Genomic DNA, 14202 nt, shown 5'->3' on the forward strand with positions numbered 1-14202 from the left:
ACTGCAACCTCTGCCTCCCAGGTTCAAGTGATTCTCATACCTCAGCCACCTGATTAGCAGGGATTAGAGGCAAATGCCACCACACCCAGCTAATTTTTGTATTTTTAGTAGAGACGGGGTTTTACCATGTTGGCTAAGCTGGTCTTGAGCTCCTGAGCTCAAGTGATCCACTCGCCTTGACCTCCCAAAGTGCTGGAATTACAGGCCTGAGCCACCGCACCTGGCCTGAGCCACCGCACCCAGCCTGTGCCTATAATTCAAACTACTTAAGAGGCTGAGGTGGGAGGATCACTTGAGGCCAGGAGGCAGAAACTAGCCTGGGCAACATATTGATACCCTGTCTCTACTAAAAAAAAAAAAAAAAGAACAGAAAAGAGATCTAATAAAAATGTGATAAAATGTTAAGACATGAAAACTTATTAGTGAATATACTGGTATTTATATTAGCTTCTGCATTTTTTTTGTAGTTTGAAATATTTCATAATTTTTTAAACAATAAAGATGCTAGGGACCGGGTATGGTGGCTCACGCCTGTAATTCCAGCACTTTGGGAAGCCAAGGCGGGAGGATCACTTGAAGTCAGGAGCTTGAGACCAGTCTGGCCAACATGGCGAAACCCCGTCTCTACTAAAAACACAAAAATTAGCTGAACGTTATTGTGAGCACCTGTAATCCCAGGTACTCGGAACGCTGAAGCAGAAGAATCACTTGAATCCGGGAGGTGGAGTTTGCAGCGATCCGAGATAGTACCACTGCACTCCAGCTTGGGTAACAGAGCAAGACTCCATCACAAACAAACAAATGATAAAGATTCTTGGTAATAGAAATTATAAAGCAAATTTTATTATTTAATGTTTAAAATAAAATAGAGTTTATCTCCCTCAGTCAAAGGCTCTGAGGGAAATTAGCCGTTGTGATTATGTTAGAAATTATTTTGAAATTTTGTTTTCACATAAATCCAGATTTTAAATATATGTTTTATTTAAAGCTGCTAAACATACACCAAACTTTAGGTTTGGTAAAAATTTTAGTAAAACTGTTATAAGGAAAAAGGTTTGGTATCTTATACAATAAACTTCCAGCTCAGTACAGTGGCAGGAGCCTGTAACCAGGAGGCTGAGGTGGGAGAATCACTTAAGCCCAGGAGTTTGAGACCAGCCAGGGCAAAATCGCAAGGCCCTTTCTCAAAAAAAGAAAAAAACAAATTCATTAATTAAAAACAATGAACTTCTTCTATCCAATCTAAACAAGTATTTTGACTGATTTCTAAGACTGTCTTCAGAATTTAAGTAGCAGATTTGGGTAAATTATAATTCTATGATATGTAAATATCAATAATATATTTATCATATAAATTCCATTATTCTTTGACTTTCTAATCTTATATCCTAATGTGTTGAAAATAAGTGGCTGAAATTTGTTTCCCCTAGAGTCTACATATCAAGTTCTTTAGTGAAAAAATACTTAAAACATCTACTGGATTATAGATATATTTTATATTAACTAAAGATTTTGGAGTAATATTCATTCAAAAATTAATGTTTGGAAATGAACATACATTATATTTGAGATCACAACCATAGAAAGCAAACTGAATAAAACATATTTTCCAGTATTACATACATTACTTATTTACCCAAGTCCTAGAATTTAAGGCTAGAACTAACATTACAGTGGTAATTGCATTTGAAAGTACTGTATTAAAAGCATATGATATAGATACTTACTAAAAATAAACTTTCCAGTATTAAAAAGAAAATTTGACATAAGCACCCAATAAACTATCATTGCTCCAATGAGAGACACCAAGGAGAAAAGGAGACTTGACCACTGCCCAAAGGAGCCAAAATAATGTCTGCAGACATCTGGATATTCCCAGGTAGTGGTATCCAATGAAGCTAGATAAAATAAGAGAAAGAATAAAACTAAATGTTGATAATATATTCCATATTCATAATTTGTATTCCCCAAATAAACTCAACATATTTAGTGAAAGATTATGGGTATTCTACCACTAGACATTAGAATATATTATGAGATAATAAAATTAAAACATTATAGAAAAATAAAAAAAGAAATATAGATTAAAAAATAGTACAGGTAACCTGAGAAACAGATTACAGCATTGTAACATTTTATAATTAATAAAAGCAAGTGATAAACTAAGGTTAAACAAACGCATCAGTAAGGGGCAGAAAACATTACTTAATATTTGGCATATTCAGATAACAACATAGGGGAAAGTTTCTCGAGTTACACTTTCTACCACATGCCAATATAAATTTCAGAAAACTAAGTCAAATAGGCCAGGCACAGTGGCTCATGTCTGTAATCTCAGCACATTGGGAGAACAACGCAGGCAGATCACTTGAGGTCAGGAGTTTGAGACCAGCCTGGCCAACATGGTGAAACCTTGTCTCTACCAAAAAATACAAAAAAATTAGTTGGGCACAGTGGCATGTGCCTGTAGTCCCAGCTACTCTGGAGGCTGAGGCACAAGAATCTTTTGAATCTGGGAGGCAGAAGTTGCAGTGAGCTGAGATGGCGCCACTGCACTCCAGCCTGGATGACAGAGTGAGACTCTCTCTCAAAACAAAAACAAAAATAGAACAAAGTTAAAAAAGTTAGAAAACATAATGTAGAAATCGAACATGAAAGGTTATCCTCTTCTAGCAACTGAAGAAACAAATTACAATGGAAAAGACAAACAGGGCTGGGCATGGTGGCTCAGGTCTGTAATCCCACCATTTTGGGGGGCTGAGGTGGGCAGGCTGCTTGAGCCCAGGAGTTGAGACGAGCCTGGGCAACATGGCGAAATCCCATCTTCACAAAAATATTCAAAAATTAGCTGGGTGTGGTGGTGCATACCTGCAGTTCCAGCTACTTAGGAGCCTGAGGTGGGAGGGTCCCCTGAGCCCGGGAGGTTGCAGCTGCAGTGACCCATGATCCCACCACTGCACTAAAAAGGAAGTAATTTAAAAGAATACAGGAAGCATATATAAAATATTTTTAGAAGAATATTCTTTAGAGTACCAAAAATAAGCAACGACTTTAATACACAACATAGGGCAATGATTAAGCAAATACAATGGAGCTGCCGCATGCAACTGTATACAATCATTTTGTAGAGACAAAAATGGTGATTGTAGAAACATAAAATGTACTAAAAAATGGTGATAAAGTGGAAGACAACTAAAATACAATATGAACAACTTTATGAAATATGTATTTAGACATTCCTATCATTTAGAATAGAAATTTACATAAGAAAAAAAAAACTAGAAAACACTTGCTTTTCTATGATAGAGTTATTGCATTAACAATATAAACTTTTTATTTTACATTTCAATTGTTCAAGGAAGAATACAGATAAGTAAGTATAACCTATGAAAGAGTATTTCAATTGTCATCAAAGGATAATTTTACAGTCTTTTTTCCTTTATAATCCCATGCTTTGAACTACTTTGAGGTAATTGTTAGGTTTCATGAATATAGAAAAACTGAAGTTCTGCTATCTTTGAAGCAAAATATGGCAGCTAGTACATGGCAGAAAGCAGTGATAAGTCTGAAAAATTGAGGACAATAGAATATGATAATTCATGTCTAGATAAAGAATGTGAAAACAACATCACTATCAAGAATAACTGTTTTGGCTGGGCATGGTGGTTCATGCCTATAACCCCAGCACTTTGGGAGGATAAGGCAGGCAGACCAACTTGACATCAGGAGTTCAAGATCAGCTTCGCCAACATGGCGAAACACCATCTTCTAAGTCTTTTCTAGTTTTTATATTATTTAGGGTTTTTTGTTGCATTTGATAATATCTCCAAAAATTGATTAATTATTAACATTTCTATGTTTTCTTGACTTTAATGAAAACTGCTTTAGCATTTCATAATTTTAGAATGGTGCTGGTACTGTCTGGGAATAAATAGACTTTGTTATTTCTAAGTAGTGCTTTTCACTTAAGAGTCTTAATCAGAAACAGGTGCTGAATTTATTAAGTGCCCTTTTTATATCTATTGATGTAATTATGAATTTTCCTTTGTTAATGTAGTGAATTATGTTGAATTTCTTAAAAATGAAACATCCTTGCATTACTGGAATAAACTTTATCTTAGACACAGGATATTCTTTTGATACACTGTTGGATTCTATATGATAATGTTTCACAAATAAATTTTACATCTATATTTTCTTTATTTTTGGTGGCGTCAGGCTTTGTGTTAGGCACGTGTAGAGTTTGCAAAATGAATTGGTGGAAGTTCTTCTTTTTTTCTTCTTTTTATTTTATTTTATTTGAGACAGAGTTTCACTCCATCACCCAGACTGAAGTGTAGTGGCAGAATCTTGGCTCACTGCAACCTCCACTTCCTGTGTTCAAACAATTCTCGTGCCTCAGCTTCTCGAGTACTTCTTTTTAAATAGTGTGGAACAGTTGAATAATGTGGGAGTTAACAGTTAGCCTATTATCCCAGCATTTTGGGAGGCTGAGGTGAGCATATCACTTGAGCCAAGGAGTTCGAGACCAACCTGAGCAACATGATGAAACCCTATCTCTATGAAAAATACAAAAAAATTAACTGGGCATGATGGTGTGCACCTGTAGTGGGAGAATCACCTGAGCCTGGGAGGTTGAGGCAGCAGTGAGCCATGATAGCATTCCAGCCTGGGTAACAGAGTGAGACCTTGTCTCAAAAAAAAAAAAAAAAGAAAAAGAAAAAAAAGAGAAAAGAAAAGAACAGTTACTGAGAGAACTCAGTGGGGGCTCTGCTCCCATTTTAAAAGAGATGCTGAATTAGATAATATATGAACTTACTGTATATGTTTAAAGAAGTCTTCCAAGTTCAGCCACAATTTGCCTTAGAAACTAGAGGCTAAAATGATCTCCTCTTACCTTGTAGAAACCAGAACAAATCTTCTCTCAAGACTTTTTTATTCCTTTTTTTTTTAAAGATGGAATATTGCTATGTTGCCAAGGCTAGCCTCAAACTCCTGGACTAAAGCCGTCTTCCCACCTAAGCCTCCTGCGTTGCTGGGACTGTAGGCACACACCACCAGGTCTGGTTTCTCAAGACTTTTAAATAAATACTCGCCCAGTGACTAACACTAGATCTGGTTAACATAACGAAGGAAGCTGCTTAGTAGGCACAGAAAAAACCTGGAGGTAAAGCCTGGTCTGTTGATTCATACTTGCTAAGATTTAATGAAATAATGTAGGTTTGTTTAGGTCCTAAACTACTTTAAAACAACCTAAAAAAGATTTTCCCTAATCCAGAATTTGTAGAGATGAATAGAGGTAAAGTGTTCATACAACTTCAAATATTCATTACTACAGAGTTGCTTACGTTTTATTTTTCTAGTTACAATTTCTACTTTTAAGAAATTCTAAGATTTAGGTCTTTTGACATGAATAGGTCAAAACAAGTCACCATTAAATGTTAGAAAGCATAGAATTCTCAATTTAGTTCTGGCAATGACATTATTTTATAAATATGAGTTTCTTTTTCTTTCTTTTTTTTTTTTTTAAGATGGGGTTTCACCATGTTGGTCAGGCTGGTCTTGAACTCCTGACCTCAGGTGATCCGCCCACCTTGGCCTCCAAAGTGCTTGGATTACAGGCATGAGCCACCATACCCGGCCATAAATATGAGTTTCTAAATGATTCTTATGAAGAAACTAGCACCAAAGTGAATAAACTCTGCAAATAACCCTTAGCTTCTCTGAATTTCAAAGGCAGCCACTAATATATTAACAAATTAATTCAGCTGAAAACAATGAATTAGAGAAATAAATCTTTAGGTACAAAGTAGACAGTTGACATATATGTGGCATATACACACTAGTGATCTGCCTCAAAGGGTAATGCTTATTAATACCCATAATCTATTGTCACTGTGTCAAATTCTTACATATCATAGTCCGTGATTTCACTACTCTGTAGCAGCAATAAAGTGTTAAAAGGCCCATCAGTATGATGACACACATTCCAGTAGTAAATCCAGCCTGTTTAAAAATAAAAGTATAAAAGAGCATATATCATCATGTAAGCATAAATTCATATGCAATTATTTTACCCTAAATAATCATGATAAAAACTTGACAACTCATGAAAAACTAAATATAACCATCTTTTTTTAAATGAATTTCATGTAGATTTATTAAAACTTCTGTTATAAAACTTGCAATATAAAGAGAAAAACATTTAGGCAAAAAGTGTGCTGAAAAATTATATTACCTGTTTTATGCCCCAAGGAATACTTAGTATAGATGTTCCCATCATGGTATTCCAAATCATAAAACTGAAAACACAGAGTAATAGCAGTAAAAAAATGGAGTTTGGCTCTTCAAACATTTTAATTGAGACAAAAATTAAAATAATCAGTAATTTTCATTCATATACAGTTTAAGTCATGCTCCAAAAAGCCGTTTCACTCACATGGTTACTAAACTGGTGTTTTTACCGTATCCTTCAGTGTAACTTTGAAGTTTATAAGCAGAGCCCAATGGACTATACACATAGCACTCTTCTGGAGCTGGAACTACATGGTCTGGGGCAATCTGGTAAAAAAAGAAACACAGAGAAATGTCAGAACCAGGAAATGCAAAATAAGATATTTTCTACACATTAGAACACCTGACTCGATACATTTTAAATGTCATAAACAAGTACTATGCATTCCTGATCAGTGAATTTAAAAATTCTTTTTCAAATATGAAAAATCTAACTAAAGCAAGAATTTAAAAATCCAAAATAATTTTGGGATTTTCAGAAAATGAGTGTGGATGTATACACACATTCATTAAGAATGGTTATATCACTGTTAATTTTACATCACTGTTTATACACTCTGACTTGCTAGACTCATCTCAGTGTCAGTTAACAAAACGCATTCAACTTTGGTACATGCTGACTCTATTTCCAGGCAAACAATATATATTCAGGTATAAACATGCTCAGCTGGGAACTTGGAGATTTGCTTCCAAGAGCCCAGAGCATCTGGAAGGTCTGAACTAGATCCAGGGATACTGGATTACCTCTACTCCTCCAAGGGCTTAAATAATTCCATTATGGAACTAAGACTTTACCCCAACTACTGATGTCAAGGCCTAAGGGGAAAAAAGCCAAAAAAATTGGGAAAAAAATTACCCCATCCAGAACATTTTGGAAATCCCTACTTTGGTCATATAAAAGGAGATGTTAATATTTATTTCACGTGACTATTGTTTAAGGCTTAAATGAGATCGCTACATTCCAGTGATGCCCAATCACTGGTCCTTATTAATGAATGTTGGTTCCCTTCTGTCTTTTTATTAATAATACTAATTTCAAAATCCTATTTTCTCCCAGAATGTTCTCATTTTCAGTTAAACTTGCAAGTTTCTGAATATCTCATCTGTGGTAGTTTTTACAAACTATCAAATTACTTACATATTTTTTATCCTAAAATAGTAATAGAAATTTTTAGAAGATCAAGGGTCAACAAACTCTGGCCCATAGGCCAAATCTGGCTTCAAATTGATTAAAAGAATAATGCTAAATAAGAAACTATTATATTTATTTATGTGTATATTTCAGTTTCCCTTTTTTTTTTAAGAAATGGGGTCATATTCTCTTGCTCAGGGTGGAATACAGTGGCATAATCACAGCTCACTGCATCCTCAAGGGATCCATCCTGGGCGCCAGAGATCTCCTATCTCAGTCTCCCAAGTAGCTGGAATTATAAGGTTGAGCCATCATGCTCAGCTAATTAAAAAAAATTGTTTTTGTAGAGACAGGGTTTCACCATCTTGCCCAGGCTGGTCTTGAACTCCTGGGCTCAAGTGATCCTCTCTGCTTGGCCTCCCAAAATGCTGAGATTATAGGTATGAGTCGCTGTGTTCAGTCAGTTTCCCATTCTTGCAGAAAATTTCTAAAAAACATTTCTTTTATAGCTTCAAAGTTAAAAATTGACCACACTAAGCAGAACCTGTTATTATTTGCTATTAGTCAATGGCCTAACCTGCCACTTCAAAAGTAATTTATCCTCCTCAGAGATTTGGGGAATGGAGAACAGCAGAATTTAATCCAAAACAATCTCCAGGTTATTGTCAACATAGAAAGATTGTTTGAAATTTAGATAAGAATGACCTAGCCTGGGATGTAGGATGTGTACTAATTACTATCTTTGACTTTGCATGAATCGTCCTTGAAATACAGTCAGAAAAAAGTTCAATCGCTGGGAGGTGCCCTGGCTTGTACTGTTCAGTGTTCATTTCAACTGAATTTTAGATGATAAGTAATGCTTTGTCTCTTACCAGTGCCTTGTCTGCAGGAGTGGTGAGCCGGCTATAGTAATGAATTCTCTTGTTCATGGCGGAGGCATGGTCGCTAACCCTCTGAATGACATGATTCACATTGACGATGTTTGTGGGCTCTATATAGAAAGGCCTAGAGAAGGGAATACACACTTGACAAAAAGTGTTCAGCCAAAAATTCTGAAAGTCGGCCTTTGAAGAAAATAACTTTTTGTCCTCCATTCGTAATGGGATGCACAAAGGCAAGGCATTCACTTCTCACTTTTGGTGCAAAAAGAAAACGTCACAAAAGAAGTATTATCCTATTCACAGAATAAAGCTTTTGTCTCGTAACACTTTTACTTTAAGCAACTTAGCAACAGAGAAGACATAACAGAAAGAACTTAAAACAGTTATTAAAAAGAAATATAGCAGCTATCAGTTTCCAACAAGGAAACTTAAGACAGCTTTGAATAGTCTCTCAAAAAAACTTTTGGCACTAAATCAGAGAAATTATGGACTAAAATGTCCCTCTCTTGTGGGGTCTGTACTCCTTCCTTATGGGCCAAATTTACTTCCTATGATAAACAGAATTCTTATTCCTTGGTTCATGTATTAAGGATTAGTGACCTCAACCATCAGATCCCTTATGAGACTTATCCAAATCAGTATCAAATGGAACATCAGGACAATAGAGATACTTTGCCTCATTCTACTTTTTGCAAATTTTAGTAACATACCCTATTATTTATATATATGCTTCCTTTCCACGACTGTGTCCTAATCAACTGCAGATTTTGGTGTTCAGTCATCCTTTTCAGTCATCAACCTCTTCAGTTTCTTTCTGAAACTCCCTCATTTTCTTCTTAAGTTTCCAGTAACACATTATCAAAAATACAAAGACCAGGCAGAGTTGTATGAAGACTGTATTCCTCTGCTGATTCTTAAACTCCTTGGAGTTATAAGTGACACCATGCCCCAAACTGTATATAATTTGCCATTTTAGGCACAGATCCAAACAAAGAAGAAAAAAAAAATCCAGATTTATCATCAGTTTCACCTATCTCTTCTATACTTATGGTTCTGAAAGAAACTTAAAATATATTAATGTATGGTAATCATTTCTGGAGACACTGTTAATCTAATCTAATCCTCCCCTCTTTTTTTGAGACGGAGTATTGCTCTGTTGCTCAGGCCGGAGTGCAGTGGCACAATCTCGGCTCACTGCAACCTCCACCTCCCAGGTTCAAGGGATTTTCTGGCCTCAGCCTCCCGAGTAGCACCACCACACGTAGCTAATTTTTGGATTTTTAGTAGAGACGAGGTTTCACCATGTTGGCCAGGCTGGTCTCCAACTCCTGACCTCAGGTGATCTTGCCTGCCTTGGCCTCCCAAAGTGCTAGGATTATAGGCATGAGCCAACGCACCCGGCCATTAATCTAATCTTGTGGGAAGTGCTTGATAAACCAAGTGACTGAACATTTCTGCTATTTTTCTTACAAATTCTGTGATATTTGATAAACGGTAGCAGAGGTGTTAAACAATTTTATCTCTGTAGCTATCATACAGAATCCTTGAATCTTTTATCATTTGTTATCTACTGCAACACCTAACTATGCTGGGTACTATATAGGTCAACACAATGAATATGTAAATAGAGCACATACAGAGCAAATACGTGGATATAGGGATTAATATGACATATCATATATACTAGTGCTGTGGTTTGAATGTGTCCCCCAAAGTTTACGTGTTGGAAGAAAATCTGCAATGCAACAGTACCAACAGTGGGACCTTCAAGGGGCGATTAGGTGATTAGAGCTCTGAGGTTCACAAATAGATTAATGACATTATCTCAGGAATGGGTTAATATCATGGGAGTGGGTTCCTGGTAAAAGAATGAGTTCAGTGTGAAGAGCAGACTATGTGGAAAAAAAAAAAAGAAGAATGAGTTCAGTTCCCTTCCTTTCCCTCACCCTCTCTCATATACTCTTTCGCCCTTCCACTATGCAGTAATAAGCAAGAAATCCCTTCCTAGATGTGGGCCGTTTGACTTCCCAGTCTCCAGAACTATAAGAAATCAGTCTCTCTTCTTTTAAAATTATCCAGTCTCAGGTATTCTGTTACAGCATTATAAAATGAACCAAGACACTAAGCATATTATTGTTAAGTGAATTAAGTGGTGTCAATACATTTCAAGAGGATATAATGAAAATGAATGGGTCAGAAGCTGAAAAAGCAATCCCTACTTTTAAATTTGGTAGTCTGCTATAACTACCAATGATCCCAAAGCATTATAATGTCCCCTATAAGTTACATCTCTACTATGATACTCAGTGGTACTAAAAAGTAACATAAAAATATATCTGGCAGATGGCTTAATTATACCTGGGGTCACACTCTATAGCGCATTTTCTTCTTGCTTTGCAAGAATGATGCCCTCCAACATTCAAGAAAGAATCACAACTTTAATGCCAACATAAGGCAAAGACTGAAGCTAGTCATGGATTACCAAAAGAGACTAGTATGATTCTGATAGAAAGAGATGTAGGTGCTCAACGTGTAGCCTTTTACTTTAAAAATTCAATGGTATTAGTTCCAACCACTAAGTTGGTTTGAGTCCTGCTTGCTGAAAAGCAGTCAGGAAGTGCTAAATTTCTTGGCTCCTGGTTTCTTACAGAAGTGTTAACCGTACCAGTTTAGTTGGCTTGACTACTCTGAGGGCAGAATGACTCTGAAAGTTTTTCTTTTCCAACAGTTTTCATCGAGATGCTGAGTGCCTGTTCAAATAAATATTCTGGAATCTTTTCAAAACAGATTCTCTTCAAAAAATATACAACTCAGCATATTTAATTGAATTATTAGAAACATATGCTTAAAGCTTCATTTGAGAGAGAAAAAATATAAATTATATTTTTAATTGAAGTTTAGTTGGATCTGAAAACACTTTTAAAATTAAACACTACTACACAGAGAACAATATTCAGAATAAGAATTTTGAAACTTGGGTTTTCTTTTTTGAACATAGTTTCACATGACTGCTCCCTATCAATGTTACTTCTCATTTGAAATGTAGTTCAGCTGTGCCACACTGAAAATGTTATATTTGTCTTACCTTATAAATATTTATGGTCATGCCACAGAAAAAATGCTTTTAATATTAAGCAAAATTTATAAAATATTTTAAAATGTGAGTCAAACCTCATATTTTCATTTAATACACTTATAAACAGAGAAACTTTATTTCTATCTAACACTTTTTCTAGGTTCCACTCCTTCAATTCCTTAAAAATTTTTGGCTCATACGTCTGTCTCCACCCTACTGACCAGTTATGCTTCTCTGAAATTTAATAAAATGCCATCACTATTAAGAAGGTCTGTACCCCAAATGAGGTGCAAAACCAGGTACAACTGAATTCAGTATTTAGGGATATACAGACGATAAAACTGTTACAAAGCATAGGGAAATTATTATACAAAAGTCAAGATAGTGGTCATCCCTAGGAAGGGTGGGTGATGTGTTTGGTGAAGGACACATGGGGAACTTTTAAGATGCTGTTGTCTTGACCTTATGCTGCTTGGATGGGTGTTGGCTCCCTCCCTCCTTTCATCCCTCTCTCCCTCTTTTCCTTCTTTCCTTCTCTCTTTCTCTCTCTCCTCTCTTTCTTTTCTTTCTTTTTTGAGATAGGGTTTTACTCTATCGCCTAGGCTGGAGTGCAGTGACATGAACATGGCTTACTGCAGCCTCAACTACCTGGGCTCAAGTGAATTTTCCTGCCTCAGCCTCAGCCTCCCAAGTAGCCGGGACCACAGGTGCACAGCACCATGCCTAGCTAATTTAAAAAATTTTTTTGTAGAGACAGGGTCTTGCCACATTGCCCAGGCTGGTCTCAAGCTTCTGGCTCAAGCAATCCTCTTGTCTTGGCCTCGCAACGTGTTGGGATTACAGGCGTAAGTCACCATACCTGGCCTATAAATATTTCTTAAAGTGTACATATACAATGCACTTTTTCGTACATGGGATATATCAAAGACAAGCCTTTAAAAATCGATTTTAAGTAGACACATCCTTTTAAAATTTAGCAGTGAGATTGAGATAGACTCAAAAATCTTTTGTATCATACAGAAATGTATTGGTTATGTTGTGGCAAACTTAAACGAGTTACCTATTTTTCTTCTACAAGATACAACTGCTCCAAATTTGATCACTTCTTCTATGATAACACATAGCTATCAATAGTATGCTACATAGGTACACAACAGATATTAGAAACAAACCCCCCAAAACATATTTATCTCCCTTCAAGATAAAGATGGCATTTTAATAGTCTGAGAGAGTAGTTGCTTTTTTAAAGAAACATGATACACAAAGAACATTCTGATAGTGGATGTTGAGAAATGTTTCCATTGTTAGATGGTTTTATTGCTGAACATGTCTGTTACCAACAAAAACTCATATCTATCTGTAATTTCATACACATAGAATCAAAATTTTCTAAGATTTAAAAGCTTCCAAATGAAGAATTTAAATGATCTTTGAACCTGCCATTAAACATGACAGAAAAATCAAAGTAATAATTATAATTCTAAAGCAAATTGCACTATCAGTATCTTGGTATTTACTTCCTATAATGCAAGTATTAATACTAATATTTTAATTGAAAAGTGTGCAGAGGTATAACAATGTTTAGAAATCATGAAATTAAATACTCAACATATTTCAAATGTGGAAATTTACAAACATTATAAAGTATCAAATAAAATATTAATTTATAAAAATGAACATTAAAAAATAAACATTAAACAGTTGTAATTCTAACATAAAGTACTCAGTATGACTGTATGCAATGCTATTTTATCCTTTGTATCCTTCTACCCAGTGTGCCTTTCAAAATGACAACTCTCAAGTAATCTGTTCATAAAGACTTCAGGACCTTACTAAAATGTTTAATACTCTTCCAGTGGAGCTTTCAGACTAGCTAGGCAGCTCCTCCACTCTGGCCAGAAGCTACTGAATTATAGGTCTTTGTTTGTTTGTTTGTTTTGAGATAGGGTCTCACTTTGTTGCCCAGGCTAGAGTACAGTGGTGCACTGATAGCTCGAAGCAGGCTTAAACTCCTGGGCTCAAGTGATCCTCTTGCCTCAGCCTCCCCAGAGGCTGGGACTACAGGTATGCACCACCATGCCCAGCTAATTAAAAAATAATTTTTTTTTTTTTTTTTGTAGAGATGGGCTCTTTGTATGTTGCCCAAGCTGGTCTCAACTGATCCTCCTGCCTTGGCTTCCCAAAATGCTGGAATTACAGGGGTAAGCCATCGGGGGCCTGGCCAAGGATGGTTCTGTCTATCAACTCTTCTCCTTCCCCCAGCAGAGAGACTTGCCACGTTCCAAGGGGTCCCTCTAAATCAATACTTTTTTTCTTTAGAGAGAGAGAGAGAGAGAGAGAGAATGTGTGTGTGTGTGTGTGTATGTGTGTAGTGTGTTGGGAGGGAGGGTAGTGGCTGGAACAACTGGGTGGTAAAGTAGAGCTAGGAGTGTCAGAAATGAAGGGGAAGGCAGAAAAGAAGACAAGAGGAGAGGAGAGCTTGGAGGCAGACTAGAAAGAAAACCACAAAAGGTGGACAAGGTTAGTGGTTGTTTCAGGGTTTTTTGTTTTGTTCTTTTGATTTTGTTTTGTTTTTGAGACAGAGTCTTGCTCTGTCTTGCCCAGGCTAGAGTATAGTAGCCCGATCTTGGCTCACTGCAGCCTCCACCTCCCAGGTTCAAACGATTTTCCTGTCTCAGCCTCCAGAGTAGCTGGGGCTACACATGTGCGCCACCACACCAGGTAATTTTTGTATTTTTAGTAAAGACGGGGTTTCACCATGTTGGCCAGGCTGGTCTTGAGCTCCTAACCTCAGGTGATCCATTCTCCTTGGCTTCCCA

General features: G+C 36.4%; 1 protein-coding gene across 1 annotated transcript in view; it reads right to left on the reverse strand.

The window, feature by feature from the left end:
- The window catches only part of SLC38A9 (solute carrier family 38 member 9), an 87962-nt gene that overhangs the window by 40320 nt on the left and 33440 nt on the right, over nt 1-14202 (reverse strand). The window contains exons 4-8 of the mRNA XM_017548673.2: nt 8299-8431; nt 6440-6561; nt 6239-6302; nt 5913-6006; nt 1728-1898 (exon numbers count right to left, since the gene is read on the reverse strand). Coding sequence (XP_017404162.1) covers nt 1728-1898; nt 5913-6006; nt 6239-6302; nt 6440-6561; nt 8299-8431 — 584 coding nt within the window. The remainder of the gene's footprint in view (nt 1-1727; nt 1899-5912; nt 6007-6238; nt 6303-6439; nt 6562-8298; nt 8432-14202) is intronic.

The sequence above is a fragment of the Cebus imitator genome, unplaced genomic scaffold (genome assembly GCF_001604975.1).
Source record: "Cebus imitator isolate Cc_AM_T3 unplaced genomic scaffold, Cebus_imitator-1.0 Scaffold213, whole genome shotgun sequence".
Lineage (NCBI taxonomy): Eukaryota > Metazoa > Chordata > Mammalia > Primates > Cebidae > Cebus > Cebus imitator.